The 17,508-nt window shown below is 42.1% G+C and overlaps 1 protein-coding gene across 2 annotated transcripts in view; it reads right to left on the bottom strand.

Moving 5' to 3' along the window:
* Positions 1-3,041: 3,041 nt before the first annotated feature.
* RNF168 (ring finger protein 168) overlaps positions 3,042-17,508 on the bottom strand; it is a 123,666-nt gene continuing 109,199 nt past the window's right edge. For both annotated transcript variants that reach the window (XM_075201606.1, XM_075201607.1), the window contains 2 exons: positions 5,686-5,752; positions 3,042-4,642 (listed from right to left, as the gene is read on the bottom strand). In XM_075201606.1, coding sequence (XP_075057707.1) covers positions 3,719-4,642; positions 5,686-5,752 — 991 coding nt within the window. In that variant the 3' untranslated portion in view covers positions 3,042-3,718. The remainder of the gene's footprint in view (positions 4,643-5,685; positions 5,753-17,508) is intronic.

The following is a 17,508-nucleotide window of genomic DNA, read 5'->3' on the forward strand; positions in this document are numbered from 1 at the left end:
GTTGTCTATGTTTATATATGTTATCCATATTATATGATGTTGTAGTCTTCATTTACAATTATTTTTATCATTATATGAGACTATTTTAAAGTAACCAAATTATTAATAAAGGGTTGTTTATTAACCTGTCATTGGAATAACGTGATCATTAGAGATTTTCCCAGCGCTCTGCAGTGTACGTGTATGTTCCTGCCATTGCTGCATTTCTCTAATTGACTTTTAAAGAGGAGGCAGTAGATGCTTATATTTTATTATAATTACAATAACAGTTATATGAAATGTAAAAACAGGCCCAAATGATTTACTGTGCATTACTTTAATTTGAGTTATTCATTCCCGTAAAGCTTCATGTAATTGCAGAATACTATATATTTAATCGTTATAGAATTACATGATTTTTGCAATCATATTTTAGCATTGTGTATTTTTGGTTGGTGTAGAGGAGCAAAATACTTTATGTTGCAGCTGCTTATTCTTATAAAGATTTTAATGCCATTTGGGGTTTTCTGTTTTTTTCTATGCTGCACACTAGCATGAATTTGGGTATGCTGGCAAGTACTGTAGCATGGATAAGGCATACTGTTTAATTAAAATAATTTGATCATGCTGCTTGATGAAATAATAGGACATGGTGGTGTAGAAATTGCATCAGGCAGCCGTTAAAGGCAGGGTTGCTAACAGAGGAGTATAAATACAATACAAGTTGCCTGGAAACCCCTCCGACCACCGTATTCCTGGTGGTTGGCTCCTCCCCCTGGGACCAACCATCTTGCTGTAAGCAGCTGTGAATCATGGCGATACATTCCTACCCTTCTGACTTGAAGGTATTGTTAGCATAGTTAGTCCATACAAACAGAACGGATCTCTGAAAACAATCAGGGGAAAAGCGAAAGGAAAAGATTATGCTTAGTCCAGGAGTGGAAGTTTTTGTGATTCTGCCCTGTAAATACTGCATTGTGCCACAGAGACCAAGAGGAGAAGGCGAGACTGTATTTGGTATAAGAGAATGCATTGATTCCAGATTGCTATTCCAGATGAGAATTTTACTGTGGGAATTGAGTTTACCACCCTAGTCCAGATTTGTGTTTTGATACATAATAGAAAGTAAGGGAATATAATAACAAGTCTGCTTCGATGATTGTCCATACTATCCAAGGTGGGGGTAAGTGCCAGATAATGCATTGGGCTATATGCGTTGCCTGAAACCATTTTAATAGATTGTGCGTCTGGAAGTACCCAATCCTGTCGTTTTTGAACATAACACACATTCTCTTGGTTTTTCAACCTGCCCAGATACATTTGGATTGCTAGAGATTTGTAAGTATATGTGCTGGAACATGAACTGGGAGTGTCTGCCATAAGTATAGGAGTCTAGTGACAGTATTCATATAGAAAGCCACAATGCGTCTGAACCAAGAAATTATGAATTTGTTCCCTTTTACCATATCAGATTTTATAGACTATTAGTCTGGGGAAATTATACAATTGGTTGTAAGATTTTGGTTGCAAGATAGCTGATTTTTTGTTTATGCCAGTCAAAGTTATAGTTACGTTTCAATGTATGCAGCATATCGGGGGTATATTCAGATCCAAAATCTCGGACTGTTTTGCATTTATTTAAAGTTGGATAATACACTATATTCTTGAATTTCATTAAGCAGGAGGGGAAGTGTAATATGAGGTTTAATCAGCAGGACATCACCCATATTCAAAGCGATCTTGTGCTCCTATTCTTATACCCGATATATCAGTTATTGTGGATACAGGAAGCTAGTGGTTCCATAATCGGTGCAAGGATTAAAGGGAGCAGTAGGCTGTCCTATCTAGTACCATTTCAAGAAGGGAATTGAGATAAATCTAATAACAAGGATGAATACCGAATGATTATGGTATAAAGAAGCCACTACTATACAGAAAGCTCCCTTATCCCCATGCTCAGAGTTTGCTGCATAAAGGACATTGATACTCTGTAAAAGGCATTTTCTACATCTAGGATCACCACCAAAGCAGTATATACTAGCATGTGCCAATTTCCTGTCCATGGGGGATGATGGGTGAAGGTCATTGTCAACTCTGCTTTTTACACAGGAACAAGCCCACCAGAATATGGAACAACATATCTGTGTCCCTCTGTTTACAGGAACTTAAACCACCTGTTAGACCGGGTAGATGGAGGAAGATGAGCAAACACTTTAAATACTTTTTTTTGTGTAACTAGCGTTCATATAGAGCAGGTAAAAGGAGGGCAAAACAGCTAAATAAAGCAATCCCCAGTTCTCCAAACCTAGCAAGGTACAAAGAACAAATGATCACAAGGGTGAATTTTGTGCTCACCTGAAAATTCTATTTACTGTCTTGAGGTAGCAGATCTCATATTTCTCAGCACATGTAAACATCTTATTTAGCAGATCATATTGTGTGTCTTTCACAGGCTGCGTGTGGTGAGGGTCATTTTACTGATATTTTGCAGTAGCTGCTTTTCATTTCTGCATGGCTGGAGGTGGACAGTATACTTTTTTGGAGATGCAGCCGCGGGAAGATGTGAAGGAAATACATTCAATTTTACGGAGTTTATCAGGATTGAAGATATGCGAGAATGGTTTGATCATGTAAGCAATCCAATTGAAGGATACTGCCGGCAGCCGCATTTCGCAGAACCTGCAGTTAAATTTATGGAATACAGTATTTTATCTTGAGTGGTGTTTGAACTGATCAAAGTACATAACCCAAAATTATTCCGTACCAGCACTAATAAAATAGTGTCATAAAAGTAGCAGCCAATGATTCCTCATACTGACAACAAAAAGATAATGCACATAAATCACACAACAATGACCCCATAGTGGGTGGCAAGGATTAGATCTAATTGTAAATTACTTTTTATTGCATATATAGCATGCCTGTTCAAGGTGGACATCCTTCATAACACCTCAAGAACAAAGAACTGAAATGATTACACTATTTAAAGGCAAGTCATTGACAACTATTGTCTCTGTCATCAAACAAGGAGGAGCTTTAATAAAGGAAAGGAAAATCAATAATAAAAAAAAACAAAAACCTTTTAATGTCTCACTACTATTAACAGTAACATAAAACGCAACAATCATAAGTGTATAACCTAAATCTTTTGTAGATATGGTTTATTGCCTCTGATCATAGAAATCAGCATCAGACATGCGTGTAAAACAGTGCTTTACCTGCTGAACTAACTGAATCAAGTACCCAGTACATAGTAATCCCCAACAATATAAATTTATGTCTAATTAAAGGTAATGAGGCAACCGGATGAAAAGCAAAAGCAATACAACAGAACATTAACTTGTTGAGCAGGATGCATAGCATTTGTATTTTTGCTAGGGAGAATGTTTGGTCAGTGCTGCTGGAAGCAGTAAGGCTCACTGGATTAAAGAAATGTGCCCAACATATACAAGCAATTACAGGCACCAAGGGATTATGCCCTTATGGCGCTGCTTGGCATTATAGGTGGATAGCAATTCCAACAACATACAGGCCACAAATTGCTTACGTTGTGTTTTACCAAGTAATTCACACAAGATTAAAACAATATGCAGTTTAAATGGAACACAAGTTAAAAGTATTCTAAATAGTTACAAGTGTAATTCAAATCTAACATTCTGAAATGCAAAAATTTGAAAACAAACACTGCAATTGTAACAGCACTTATCAAACCAGTGTAAATAAGTTGTGATTGAAATAGTCACTTTCCGGCCACCCTTTCAAACATGTCCAGTATGGTTTGCTGTTTATTACTCTGACGCAGGACTTTTACCCCATCAGGAAATAAGGATCCCGCAGACGTTGTTCGTGCCCTACTTCCACTAACTTGACGGTTTTGTACACGTTTCTTGGGGGCAGGTTTTTTATTCTCATCTGATGTATCCTCACTTTTGTGGTTCCCTCCTTTGGTTTGTGCCACAATGTCCTTAGGTACAGAGCTTTTCAGTGGATTAAGGTCCGTAGGCTCTTGCTGCTGTATGGACCTTTTAGGCCGCAGTTTGTACTCATCTGGGGAACCCTTTTGTCTTCTCACTTGTTTCACATCTTTGTCCAAAAGCTTCTGCAGCTTGATAGCCAGCAGCCTGTCCTGCTCTTCCTGTATTTTCCTCTCACCGAGACCCTCTTCCAGTTCCATTAACCTTTCTGTATGGAATCCAGGAATTGCACTGTTCTCCAAATATGATACCTTCTGTCTCTTTTCAGTGCCATGGTCATCTAGATGGCCAGAAGAATCTAGAGCTCTTTTAGGAGTTACTTTAAGCCACTGCTCTGGTGTACTGGTGAGAACATTGTTGCATTCTGAAGAACTCCGTTTCCTATTGCCATCCAGGGAGTTTGAAGACCTCGGTGGAGAGAAGTCCATAGTAGCTGTGTTTGATTGTTCCTTATTTCTTGCCTGGCTAGCTGCACCTGTGCTCCTTGAAGGTCCAGGTGTCTGCAAACCATCTTGGTAAGTCTCAGTAGAAGAGTATTCAATTAGACAAGGTAGTTGCAGTTCTGAACCAGAGTCTTGGAGTATTCTGCCATAATTAGGGGGAAAAGTTTGAGGGGAGAGAGTGGGCATGGCATCTTCATCTGAATCCTCCATCACAAAGGCACTACTGTCCATGCTGGAACTAATGCACTGTAATAGCAATGAAAAGGAAAGGAACAATTACATTCTAAGTTGGAGTTGTTAAAAGGGGTAGTATACAGTAGAAAGATTTATATTTGTAAATATGTATTTTAGTTTAAACACTTTGGCCAAATAAAAGCAATGTGGCCCCTACAACATTCTGACATTTGCTCTTCATTCCACTGCAGCTAGCCTCTCTATGATCAAATAAGTGACATTTACAACAGCCAATCAGGGATAGAACCCTCAGTGAATGACACACTGATGGTGTAATATGATATACTTAAACACTAACACGAATAGGTCCTCAGCTAATTCCCAAACACATCAGCTACAGTAACTTGTATAACGGTCAAATAACTTGAAGGGAAGATCACTGATAGTTGCACACAGCAATACAAATTACATAATGTACACACGCTATTGCCAGTGTTATCTGCTGCATTTTGAGACTCTCAGGATGTGGGTAACCGTCGGCAAAATCAATTACATTTGGTTATTTTTACTTATTTTATTTTTTTAGATATACACAGCCCAATCATCTAGGTAGCAGTACTATTTTACAACCAAATTCCACTCGAAAGATGTTAGACCAACATCAAATATAAGGAGGGGGGGGGGGGGGGGAGGGGGATGTTCCATGCTGGAGAATACTGCTGCTCGGCAGAGCTCACTGCCACCATTACTACAATGCCGTCTTGTAGTGTTGACAAATAGGAAACAATTCAAATAGAAAACAGAGATGCATCAATTTGTAACAAAGAAGCCGACTGGACATCGATGTTTTAGTGATAAAAACTGGCCCTACTGTGCCTCATCATATAAATGCATCACAAATAAAAGAAAGAAAAAAAAAGGGACAGAAATATGTATGTATCACAAGTTGTAGGCAGGGCAAAGTGCCATTCAAAGAGTCACCTGGAGGTGGCACTACCCCCCATTTAATAGTATGTCTAGTAATACTTCTATAATTGTACAGAATAGGTTATTTCAAAAATATGTATAAGATCAGTAGATTTTAAACAGTGAATGTTGTAAGCAAAATGTTTTACCAGAACGTCTGTATTCTTGGCTGGATTAGATCCTTGAATACCAATGGTCTTTGTAGGGGACAGAAACCTGCAAGGATTTAAAGTAATGCCACAAGAGATCAGTTCATTTTCATGTGATCCTTAAATAGGTAACTTATTATCTTCACTTACTATTAACATTACAAAGCTGGATGGGCTACTATAAAGCATAGTACATCAATTGGGTGGGGTGCCTTATAATAGTGACTACACTGACTGTGAAGAGGCTGATATGATTACACCTAAGGTGTAATCCACGACAGGCTGATAACACTGACAGGTTAAAAAGGACACCTCAAACAGCACCGATGAGGGAACAACCCGGCAGGCTACAATGACGTCAGTTTAAAGTTCCCCACTGTCATTCAGGCTTTTAAGGTGGTAATTTAAGGAAGCACTGGCTGTACAATGTTGTAGGCTTTGTAAAGAGCAATGTACAGCCGGCGCCTCCTTAAATTAGCAGTGAAAGACAGCGGGGAACTTGAAGCTGACGCCATTGTAGCCTGCCGGGTTGTTCCTTCATCGGAGCTGTTTCAAGTGTCCTTTTAAACCTGTCAGTGTTATCAGCCTGTCGTTGATTACACCTTCGGTGTAATCATGGCGGCCTCTTCACAGTCAGTATCGTTATACTGACTACCACTGCATCAATTTCACTGTATTGGCGGTGTAACTACAGCCCATAAAGGGTTAGCTTGAAGGGACTGTAATGCGACATACAGCAACAATCCGAACAACGTAAACATATTTTGGGAGATGGCCTAGTATATGAATCAATGTTCGAGAAAACTTCCCCAATTTAATTGTAATGTATTCAGAAAGAAAACCACACCATATGCACAGCTCAATTTAGCATCTATGTGTGAATAAACCCGTAAATCCAATCAGTTTACCAATGACGGGAATTGCTGCACTGGGGCTTGGTGTTTCTGACATGAGGGAGAGACCTTGCTCCCTTATACATTTAATGTTACCAAGACTCAACACTTAAGAAAAAGTCAATGGACAGGTTCCCAAATACACATACTACAGTGTTCCTGTCAATCTATTAATAGTATAGCATTAATAAGAATGAAAATGATGTACAATTTTAAAACATATGCACTATTCTGGAGGGAAAAAAAAAGAAAACAGGAAAAAAAAAAAAAGACACAAAACATTCTGCTCACAGCAAAAATGACATGTACATTATCTACTTTTCTCTGAATCCATTGTGAGACTCAGAGACCATGGGGTAGAAAGGCATGACACTGGCACTTTAAAAATAAGTAAAATCTTCATAGCCTTTGCTCCATATCACCCTCCTGTAGGCATCGCCGTTATTTTACTATCCAAACCCCACAGGACACAACTGGAGAGAAAGACACAGACAGAAAAAAGAACCCTCCTTGAAACATTTACAAGGAAACTAGAGCGAAAAATGGTGAGTGCTCAGTTTCCTCCCAATGAATTCAGAGAAAAGAATTCAACAGAAGTATAAAAAAGCACCCCTTTCTCATTTGCCCAATTGAGAGATATTGAGACCATAGGGACATCCCAACATTTCCCCTCCAGGTATGTACTCTCATTGAAAAGCAGTGCACAGCACCTTCCTAGTAAAGCTGGCATCCATATTGACCTTAAAAGTGCTGTAAATGTATGAACTGAATACCATCTATCTGCCCGAAACAACGGCTCAACCCAAGCACCACATCGTACCTCCCACAAAGTGCTTAGCAATTTTATAAAGTGAACTAGGGGAAATAGGTTTCTGAGCACGCTAATAGACTATTGCATGACCCAATTAGTAGAGGAACCAGCAAGGAACCGGACTTACTGGACCTTGTAATAACAAATAATGTAGACGTAATATCAAATATTCAAATGAGGGAACACTTGGGAAACAGTGATCATAATATGGTCTCATTTGAAATTAGTTTCCAGAAGCAATGGTATAAGGCAGTGGTTCCCAAACTTTTGCAGTTCGTGGCACCCTTGGAGTCTCCATCATTTTTTCAAGGCACCCCTACAAAATAATTACCGAGCAGTCCCGTTTTGTAAGTAGTTGGGTCAAAAAAACATAATAAGTATTTAGGTCAGGACAGAAATACTTATTTAGTTGTATGCAAAGATACACATAAATCCAAGGGAAAATAATATTTTTATATATTTCTTTCAAATTATATTTCTGCCAAAGAATAATTTACAGCTAACACTCTCTGTGCCCCCTCTGCATCCACACTCTCTGTGCCCCGTCTGCATTCACACTCTCTGTGCCCCCCCTACATCCTCACACTGCCCCCTCCTTCATTCTTTTCCCCTCCATTGCTGTTTCCTATCACTATTCCCCTCCGTTTCCTTACCATACTTGACCTTCTTTCTTCTATTTCTTCTGTCTTTTCTTCTTATCAATTCGGCGGTGACTGGGACCCAGCATTCTCTCTCTTGCCTCGTCGCTGAATGTCGGGCGTGAGGACGTCACGCCGGACATTCAATGAGAAGCGAGGAGGGAAGAGGATGCTGGGTGCCAGGCACCATCGGATTGGTAAGTTGTTTTTATTTTGGGTTTTTTTTCCATCCCCTGGCCACGGCACCCCTGTGATAGGGCCGCGGCACCCCTGGGAGCCGCGGCACACACTTTGGGAACCTAGGGTATAAGGGATCAACTAGGACTTTAAACTTTAGAAAGGCAAATTTTAATATGCTAAATGAGTCTATAAAGAGCATAGACTGGGATAAAGTTTTTGAAGGAAAAAATACGAAAGATAGGTGGGCTGTATTTAAAATGTTGTTGGAAACATATACGTATAAGTTCATTCCTATGGGAAATGTAAAAGAATTAAGTTTAAACCAATCATCACCACCATTTATTTATATAGCGCCACTGATTCCGCAGCGCTGTACAGAGAACTCATTCACATCAGTCCCTGCCCCATAGGAGTGTAGTCTAAATTCTCTGACACACACACACACAGAGACAGAGACAGAGACAGAGACAGAGACAGAGACAGAGACAGAGACAGAGACAGAGACAGAGACAGAGACAGAGACAGAGACAGAGACAGAGACAGAGACAGAGACAGAGACAGAGACAGAGAGAGAGACTAGGGTTAATTTTGATAGCAGCCAATTAACCTACTAGTTTTTGGAGTATGGGTGGAAACCGCAGCACCTGGAGGAAACCCACGCACACACAGGGAGAACATACAAAGTCTGAAGGGTCTGAGGAGTCCTTCTATAGGTACAAGGAATCTAATAAAACATGCAAAAAGCAAATTAGATTGGCTAAATTAGAAAGTGAAAAACAAGTTGCAAAAGAAAGTAAGACAAACCCCAAAATGTTTTTTTAAGTATATAAATGGCAAAATGATTAAAAAAGATAATATAGGACCCCTAAGAAGTGAGATGGGTGAATTGATAAATGATACTAAGGAAAGAGCAGAGGTATTAAACACTTTCTTTTCTTCAGTATTTACTAAAGAGGAGCAAATGGTAGGAATAATACATAAAAGGAAATTAAACCGTACCATTAAAAATACTTGGTTGACAGAAGAAGTCCAAAGGCAACTGAAAAAACATTAAGATAAATAAAGCTCCAGGTCCAGATGGTATACACCCAAGGGTTCTTATGGAGCTAAACTCAGAAATAGCTAGAACGCTATTCTTAATTTTCATAGATTCAATCTCATCAAGCTCAGTACCAAGGGATTGGCGAATAGCAGATATGGTGCCATTGTTTAAAAAAGGGGATGAGATCACAACCAGGGAATTATAGACCTGTAAGCCTGACATCAATAGTGAGGAAACTACTGGAAGGTATATTAAGGGATAGTATTCAGGATTACTTGGTGCGCAATAAGATCATTAGAGGGAATCAGCATGGATTTGTGAGGGATAGGTCATGTCAAACTAATGAAATTAGTTTCTACGAGGAAGTTAGTGGGAACTTAGACCAGAGCAGCACAGTAGATGTGGTCTACTTAGCTTTTGTAAAGGCCTTTGTGCTACAGTGCCACACCAGAGGTTGATTTACAAAATAAGGGAACTGGGTCTAGGAATAAACATTTTATACTTGGATTTAAAACTGGTTCGAAAATAGGGAACAGAGTTGTGATAAATAAAACTTTTGACCAATTAGAAAATGTTCCAAGTGGAGTACCTCAGGGTTCCGTGCTGGGGCCACTCCTTTTTAATATATTTATTAATGACCTTGGTGATGGTTTAGAGAGTAAATTTCTATTTTTACAGATGACACTAAACTCTGTAAGGTAATAAAATCAGAGCAAGATGTAGCTTCCCTACAGAGGGACTTAAATAAACTGGAGGATTGGGCGGCCAAATGGAATATGAGGTTTAACATAGATAAATGTAAGGTTATCCATTTAGGGATCAAAAACAAGAACACAATCTATAAATGAAATGGAATTAATTTAGGAGAATCTATAATGGAAAAGGATTTGGGAGTGCTCGCAGACAGTAGACTTAGCAATAGTGCTCAATGTCAAGCAGCAGCTGCAAGGGCAAATAAAGTATTGGCATGCATAAAAAGGGGGCATAGATGCAATGGAAGACAGTGTAATTTTGCCACTGTATAAATCGTTGGTAAGACCTCATCTTGAACATGCAGTACAGTTCTGGGCACCACTCTATAAAAAAAAAAAAAAAAAATAATTTGGAACTAGAAAGGGTCCAGAGAAGGTCAACAAAATTGATAAAGGGTATGGAGTCATTAAGTTATAAGGGAAGGATAGCCAGTTTAGGCATGTTTACTTTAGAAAAGAGGTGCCTAAGAGAAGATATGTTTACTATGTACAAATACATTAAGGGTCAATACAGAGAACTTTCATGGGAACTTTTTACCCCAAGGACTACACACAGGACACACGGTCACCCCCTAAGGTTAGAAAGGAAATTTCACAACCAGCAAAGGAAGGGGTTCTTTACAGTAAGGGCAGTCAAGATATGGAATTTACTGCCAGGGAAGGTTGTGATGACAGATTCAATAGATATGTTTAAGAAAGGGTTAGACAAATTTTTACCGGAAAAGTGTATCCAGGGATACGATCGTAAATTAAAATGAAGTATAGTATGATGATGATTATAGTAGTGGATATAGGGTAAAAAATAGGACTGCAATATTGGGTCTGGGGGGATTTTCACAATTGAAACAGATTGGCGGTTGCTTAATTTGGATCAATTTCAAATATAAGTGAGGGATCGTAGGAGATCCAAAATAGGTTGAACTTAATGGACTGGTGTCTATTTTCAACCTCATCAACTATGTTGCTATATAGCTCATGATATAAGGAACATATTTCCCCACTCTAGTGTAAGTGTGACAAAACACCAAAGTGATCCATCTAACTATAAAGGGTCTAGATGGTGACTGGCTTTCATCTTATGTTCTTCTATCCAATTGCCCTGGCAACATCCAGAAAGAGAAAACAGTCTTCTTCCTCTAAGCACTTGCTGACCAAATGCCAGCATCACAATGTCCTGATCTAAGTGGAATCTAGAAACCACCTTAGGTGGAAAAATGGGATTTTTATACTTACGTAAAATCCGTTTCTCTTAATCCGTTGGGGGACACCGGGACCTTGGGGTATAGAGTAGGGCAGGCGAATGCTGGCACTTTAACTTTTAGTTAACAAAAGCTCTGGCTCCACCCTCTATACCCCACTTCCTGCTAGAGGCCAGTCTATGTTTAACCAAGCCCGCAGAAAGGGAGATAGAGAGAACCAAAGAAAAGAGAATAACCTTAACACACACAACATTCTCTTAACAATCAAACATGTCAAACAGAAGGAAAAACCAGAGCGTTAAGGGTGGGCGCCCGGTGTCCCCCAACGGATTAAGAGAAACGGATTTTACTTAAGTATAAAAATCCCATTTTCTCTCACATCCCTTGGGGGACACCGGGACCTTGGGGACATCCCAAAGCTGTCTCACGGGAGGGAACGATCAGAAGAAACGGCCCGAAGCACCTTTCTCCCAAAATTTGCATCCCTAGAGGCAAACACATTAAATCTGTAAAACTTTGTGAAAGTGTGTACAGAAGACCACGTGGCCGCTTTACACAATTGTTCACTGGAGGCACCATGGCGGGCCGCCCCCAGGAAGCACTTACAGATCTTGTAGAATGCGCCCGTAGATTATCAGGGACAGGCTCCCCAGCCCCGCTGTAAGCCTGGCGGACAACAGCCGTAATCCACCCAGCAATGGTCACCTTAGAAGCTGGCCAGCCTCTTTTGTGAGCATCATAAAGAATCAAAAGATCCTCAGTTTTACGAAACTTCAGCGATCTTTTAACATAAATTCTCAAGGCACGAACCACATCAAGATAACGAATAGTCATTGTTATCAGAAGACGAGGAATCAGTTAGAGCCGGAATGACAATATCCTGATTCAGATGAAACTTCGAAGAACTGCCCTATCCTCATGAAAAACTAGCAGAAGAGGCTTACAAGACAAAGCCGCAAGCTCTGAAACTCTGCGTGCCATTGAAATGGCTAAAAGAAAAACCGTTTTCAAAGTAAGAAATTTGAAATCTACTGAATTCAAAGGCTCAAATGGAGGATGCTGTAAAGCCCTCAACACCAAATTTTAATCCCATGGTGGAACCGGAGGAATATAAGGAGGTTGAACATGAAGAACACCCTGAATGAAAGTCTGCACATCAGGTATAACAGCAAGTTTTCTCTGAAAGAAAATTGAAAGAGCTGACACCTGACCCTTAAGAGAACTAAGACGCAAACCTGCATCCAAGCCGTCCTGCAAGAACCTCAGTAACCTGGCCAGACGAAAAGAAGATGTAGGATACCCCTTCTTTTTGCACCAACCAATATATGTCCTCCAAACTCTATGATATATTTTGGCTGAAGCTGGCTTTCGAGCACGAAGCATGGTCTGAACCACCCGACTCGAAAACCCCTTAGCTCTTAAGATCCTGGTTTCAACAGCCACGCCGTTAAATCCAGACGATGCAACTCTTAATCGAGTTTCGCTTTAGATCTCCTCTGAAATTCCTCTCGGAATGGGAAAGGGATCTAGGAATAGAACTACGAGAGACTGATTGGTCGAAAATTTTCCAGGCAATCAATGCTTGCTCACCTAACGTCTCAATATTAGAGACCCACTTTAAGGTTCTTACCAGGTGGTACAGATGCCCGGAACATCTTGCAAAAATGTTTCGCGGACTGTCTAGTGCCTGCTGGAGATGTAGTTCAGGACCAGGATCTTTATTACATATCTGGTGGGATTGCCCCGTACTACAACCCTTCTGGTCGCAGGTTATAGACATCACACGGAAGATGCTTGGCCAGGCGATTCCCGATACCCCGGTGTACAGGCTCCTCAATAAAAGTAGATATGCCTATTTCCTGCTTTAAAAAACCCCCGTTAAAATTTGTGATATCAGCTGCCAAGGCAGTCATACCTGTGAGATGGAAAACAACCACACCACCAAATGTTCGGGATTGGATCAGGAGATTAGAATATTACAGGTTCATGGAAGAATTATATTTGTCAGATAGGGATTTTTTTGTAACATATTATACTATATGGAGACCTTGGTTGGACTTCATAGATTCGCCAGAGTTTGCGGCTTTGGGTACATCCGTCTGAAACATGTATCTATAGGCCGCAAGGGTGAACCAGCCGTCTGTAATGGTTGGATTAGGCTATGTTCTATATCTCCTCTGTATATGCTGTAGGCCTTTTGTTATTATGATGATGACTTGCTTCATGCCATCCCCCATTCTTTCCTTATGTTTCTTTGTTAAATCCCCCCCCCCTGTCTGTCTCTATGTTTTATATGTCAGGTCAGCTATACCCACCTTTCGTGGATGGGAATGTTCGCACTCTCTGACACACTTAGCCATCTTTGGCTTAATGCGATGTTGTTATGATGTTATAATCTCTTTATCACTCGCCATCCAAAGCGAATACTGTTGAAAATTACATATATGTATCCTGTGTTTGTTGCTAAAAACCTCAATAAAAACTTATTTAAAAAAAAAAAAAAAAAAAGCCAGACAATGCAAACCCTGATGACAAAAGGGACCCTGGGTTAGAAGATCTGGGAGAATCGGCAACCGCCACGACCGACCTCCTGCCATGAAGAGAACGTCGGTGTACCAAGCTCTGCGCGGCCAATCCGGCGCTACTAGAAGCACTGGAACACCCTCTCTCCACCTTTTTCAGTACTCGAGGAAGCATGGCTATCGGAGGAAAAAGGAACACTAAGCGGTACTTCCAAGGGACGGACATAGCGTCTATCGCGACTGCCCTGGGATCTGTCGCACGGGAACAGTAGCGGGGAACCTTGTGATTCAACCGAGATGCCATCATGTCGACATCCGGTTGACCCCATTTCATCACCAACTGTTGAAACACCTCCGGATGGAGAGACCATTCCCCTGGATGTAGAGTCTGCCGACTTAGGAAGTCTGCTTCCCAATTTTCTATTCCGGGAATGAATACGCCACGATTGCCGAAACGTGAGCTTCTGCCCACAGAAATATCCTGCGAGTCTCCCTCATGGCCAGAGGACTCCTGGTGCCGTCCTGATGATTGAGATATGCCACTGTTGTGACATTGTCCGATTGGATCTTTACTGGCTTTCCCTGCAGCAAATGTTGCGCACTTTTTAGAGCGTGAAACACTGTGCGCAGTTCCAAGACATTTATTGGAAGCTTGGACTCATTCTGAGTCCAAAGCCCCTGAAACTGAGCCTGAAGACATACAGCCACCCAACCCCGAAGGCTGGCGTCTGTTGTAATTAGAATCCAATTCCAAATGGAGAACAAGTGGCCCCTGGAGAGATTCTGGCTGTGTAGCCACCAGATCAGCGACTGGCGCGTCTGCGGATACAGGCGAAAAACCCTGACTCACCAACCTTCGATGAGATTTGTTCCATTGCGACAGAAGTTCCAACTGAAACTGCCGTGCATGAAACTGAGCAAACTGGATCGCTTCTAATAATGATACCATCTTGCCCAGAAGCCTCATCGCAAAATGAATGGAGGGCCTTCTCGCCATCAACAGGGATTTTACCATCCCCTGTAAGGCTAAAATCTTGTCCTGAGGAAAAAATACTTGTCTCAGACGGGTATCGAATAGAAGACCCAGAAACACCATCCGCTGTGATGGGATCAACTTGGATTTCTTGAATTTGATAATCCAACCATGTGACTCCAGGGTTTGGATTGCCATCTGAATGTGTAACAGAAACGTCTGCGAAGAATCTGCCTTTAGAAGCAGATCGTCCAGGTAGGGGATGATTGTAATCCCCTTGGCCCTTAGCAAAGTAGCCATCACCGCCATGATCTTGGTAAAGATTCGTGGAGCTGTGGCGAGACCGAACGGAAGAGCCTGAAACTGGAAGTGCTCTGACTGAACCGCAAACCTCAGCAGGGACTGATGACCCCTCCAAATGGGCACATGGAGATATGCATCCTTGATGTCTAGAGCCACCATAAATTCTCCCTGTTCCATGCCGAGAATTACCGAGCGTAAAGATTCCATCTTGAAGCTGGGCACTCTGACCTGAGTGTTCAAAGCCTTTAGATTGAGAATCGGTCTGAAGGAGCCGTCTGGTTTTGTCACAAGAAAGATTGGAATAAAACCCCAAACCTCTTTGAGAATGAGGAACCGGAATAATCACTCCGGCAGACAGAAGGGATTGAATCGTCTCTGTTAAAGCCAAGTGTTTTCTTGGACATGACGAGCGCCCCGTGGTGAAAAACTGTCTGGGAGGGAGACCGAGCAAATCGATCTTTTAACCCTGGCTCACCACTCCCCGAATCCAGACATCGGTAGTGGAATGACACCACCGATCCCTGAACCGCAGAAGACGGGCTCCCACCACTGACGACAGTGGAGGAGCAAAATCCCCGTCATGCAGAATGTTTGTTTGCTGGCCTAGCAGCTGGACGACCAGGCCTGACGTCCCCGCTGCAAACCACCTCTAGGGGTGGATGTCTGACCTCTGGAGGATTGTCCGGAAGAATACTGTCCTCTAGACCTACCTGCGGAACGAAAGGCCTGAATTCTAGACATCCTCTGCTTGGGAACACTGACCGAGTGGGAAGTGCTCTTACCTCCTGATGCCTGATGCCTGACTAATAAAGGAATTCCGCTGAGGACCAAACAGAACACTTCCTGAAAAGGGAATGGACTTCAGAGCCTTTTTGGACTCTACGTCAGCCTCCCAGGACTTTAACCAGAGTCCGACGTGCTGCCACTGCCAAGGCAGAAATGCGCACTCCCATCGTCCCCGCTTCCATAGCAGCTTCACCTAAATAATCCGTTGCCCTCTGAATCTGTTCCACTAAAGGAATCAATTCAGAGGATGGCCTGCCAGCCAACAAACCCTCAGACAATTGTTCCGACCAGCGATCAACAGCTTTGTTAACCCATGCTGATGCTAAAGCAGGCCTCAAAGAAGCACCCGCTGCCACAAAAATGGACTTAAAAACGGTCTCAACCTTCCGGTCTGCACCATCCTTAAGAGTGGCCTGGTTAGGCAGAGGAATAGTAGTTACCTTTGCCAACCTCGCCACAGCTGCATCCACTTGAGGAAGCATCTCCCACTTAGCGAGAACCTCAGGGGGAAATGGATAACACGACTGCTGTCGCTTAGTCATCTGAAACTTCCTGTCTGGGGAAGTCCAAGACTTCAACAGCAACCCCTCCAAGTGGGGAGAGGCCGGAAAAACCACCTCCCTCTTTTTGCGTCTTTCAAAAAGAGAGGATGCAGAAGCCTCAGGCACTTGGTCCTCAGGAATATCAAGTACCTGACGCACCGCCTGAATTAACTCTTCTACACTCTGACGATCTGCTGGAACCTCCACCAGAGAAGCAGCATCTATTTCAGAGCCCAGCGGTAACTCACCCTCTTCCTGGGAACTACAATCAGAATCAGATCCATGTCCCAGAAAAGAGGCAGCCACCCGCCTCCGTTTACTTGGAGGGCGGAGTGACCGACTGCATCATCCTTTCCAAGGAGGAAGAGACCGCTACCAGACCCTGTACAGAGGATGCAAGACCCTGCATCCAGGCTGGTTCTACAGACTGCACTGGAGCAACAACAGGTAAAGCCTGAACTAAGGAAGCAGAATCAGAAGATTGAGCAGCCTGAGACTGTACCTTCTGAGCAAACAGTTCCACTGTATTAAATAGAGACCGAGCCCAAGCAGGCTCCTCCTTGTTTGAACAGACAGCAACTGTTTCACCAGGAGTAGTCTCCGTGGGCCGACAGGACACACACAGAGCCTGTGTTCCTGACTGCCCAGACGGTAACTAAAAATGACATACAGCACAGGTGAAAATTAACATAGTAGCACCAGCCCTGCCACGTGTAGATTTTTCCCTCTGACACGTTCAAAGATGGGACAAAACAGTACAGTGAAATAGACAATACGGATAACAAGCAGCACACAAACTACAAGAGAAAGTGAGCCTGCAATACAGCCAAAAAACTCTTTAGTGTGTAAAAAATACAAAGGCTAGACACACCACCCCCAACCCTTTACCTTACAGTATACAGGATAGAAAAGGGGAGAAGCAGGAGCTTTTGAAATGGCTGTCTATTCAGGTGTCTACACACGAGGGGTGAAAGACTACCACGGGGGAAGTGCCGAGGAGTAAAACACACCCCCCCCCCCCTCAGGGCCCAGCTCTGGACTGGCTAACATTTAAGACAGACAAACAACTCCACCAATCCACAGCCTAGCAGGGCTCACTGAGACAGTGACCCTTGCCTGACCCTGTTCCCTGAGCTAAAAATAGAACCTTATCTTTACCCAACTAAACAAACTGCTTTTAGT

The sequence above is a fragment of the Mixophyes fleayi genome, chromosome 3 (genome assembly GCF_038048845.1).
Source record: "Mixophyes fleayi isolate aMixFle1 chromosome 3, aMixFle1.hap1, whole genome shotgun sequence".
NCBI lineage: Eukaryota > Metazoa > Chordata > Amphibia > Anura > Limnodynastidae > Mixophyes > Mixophyes fleayi.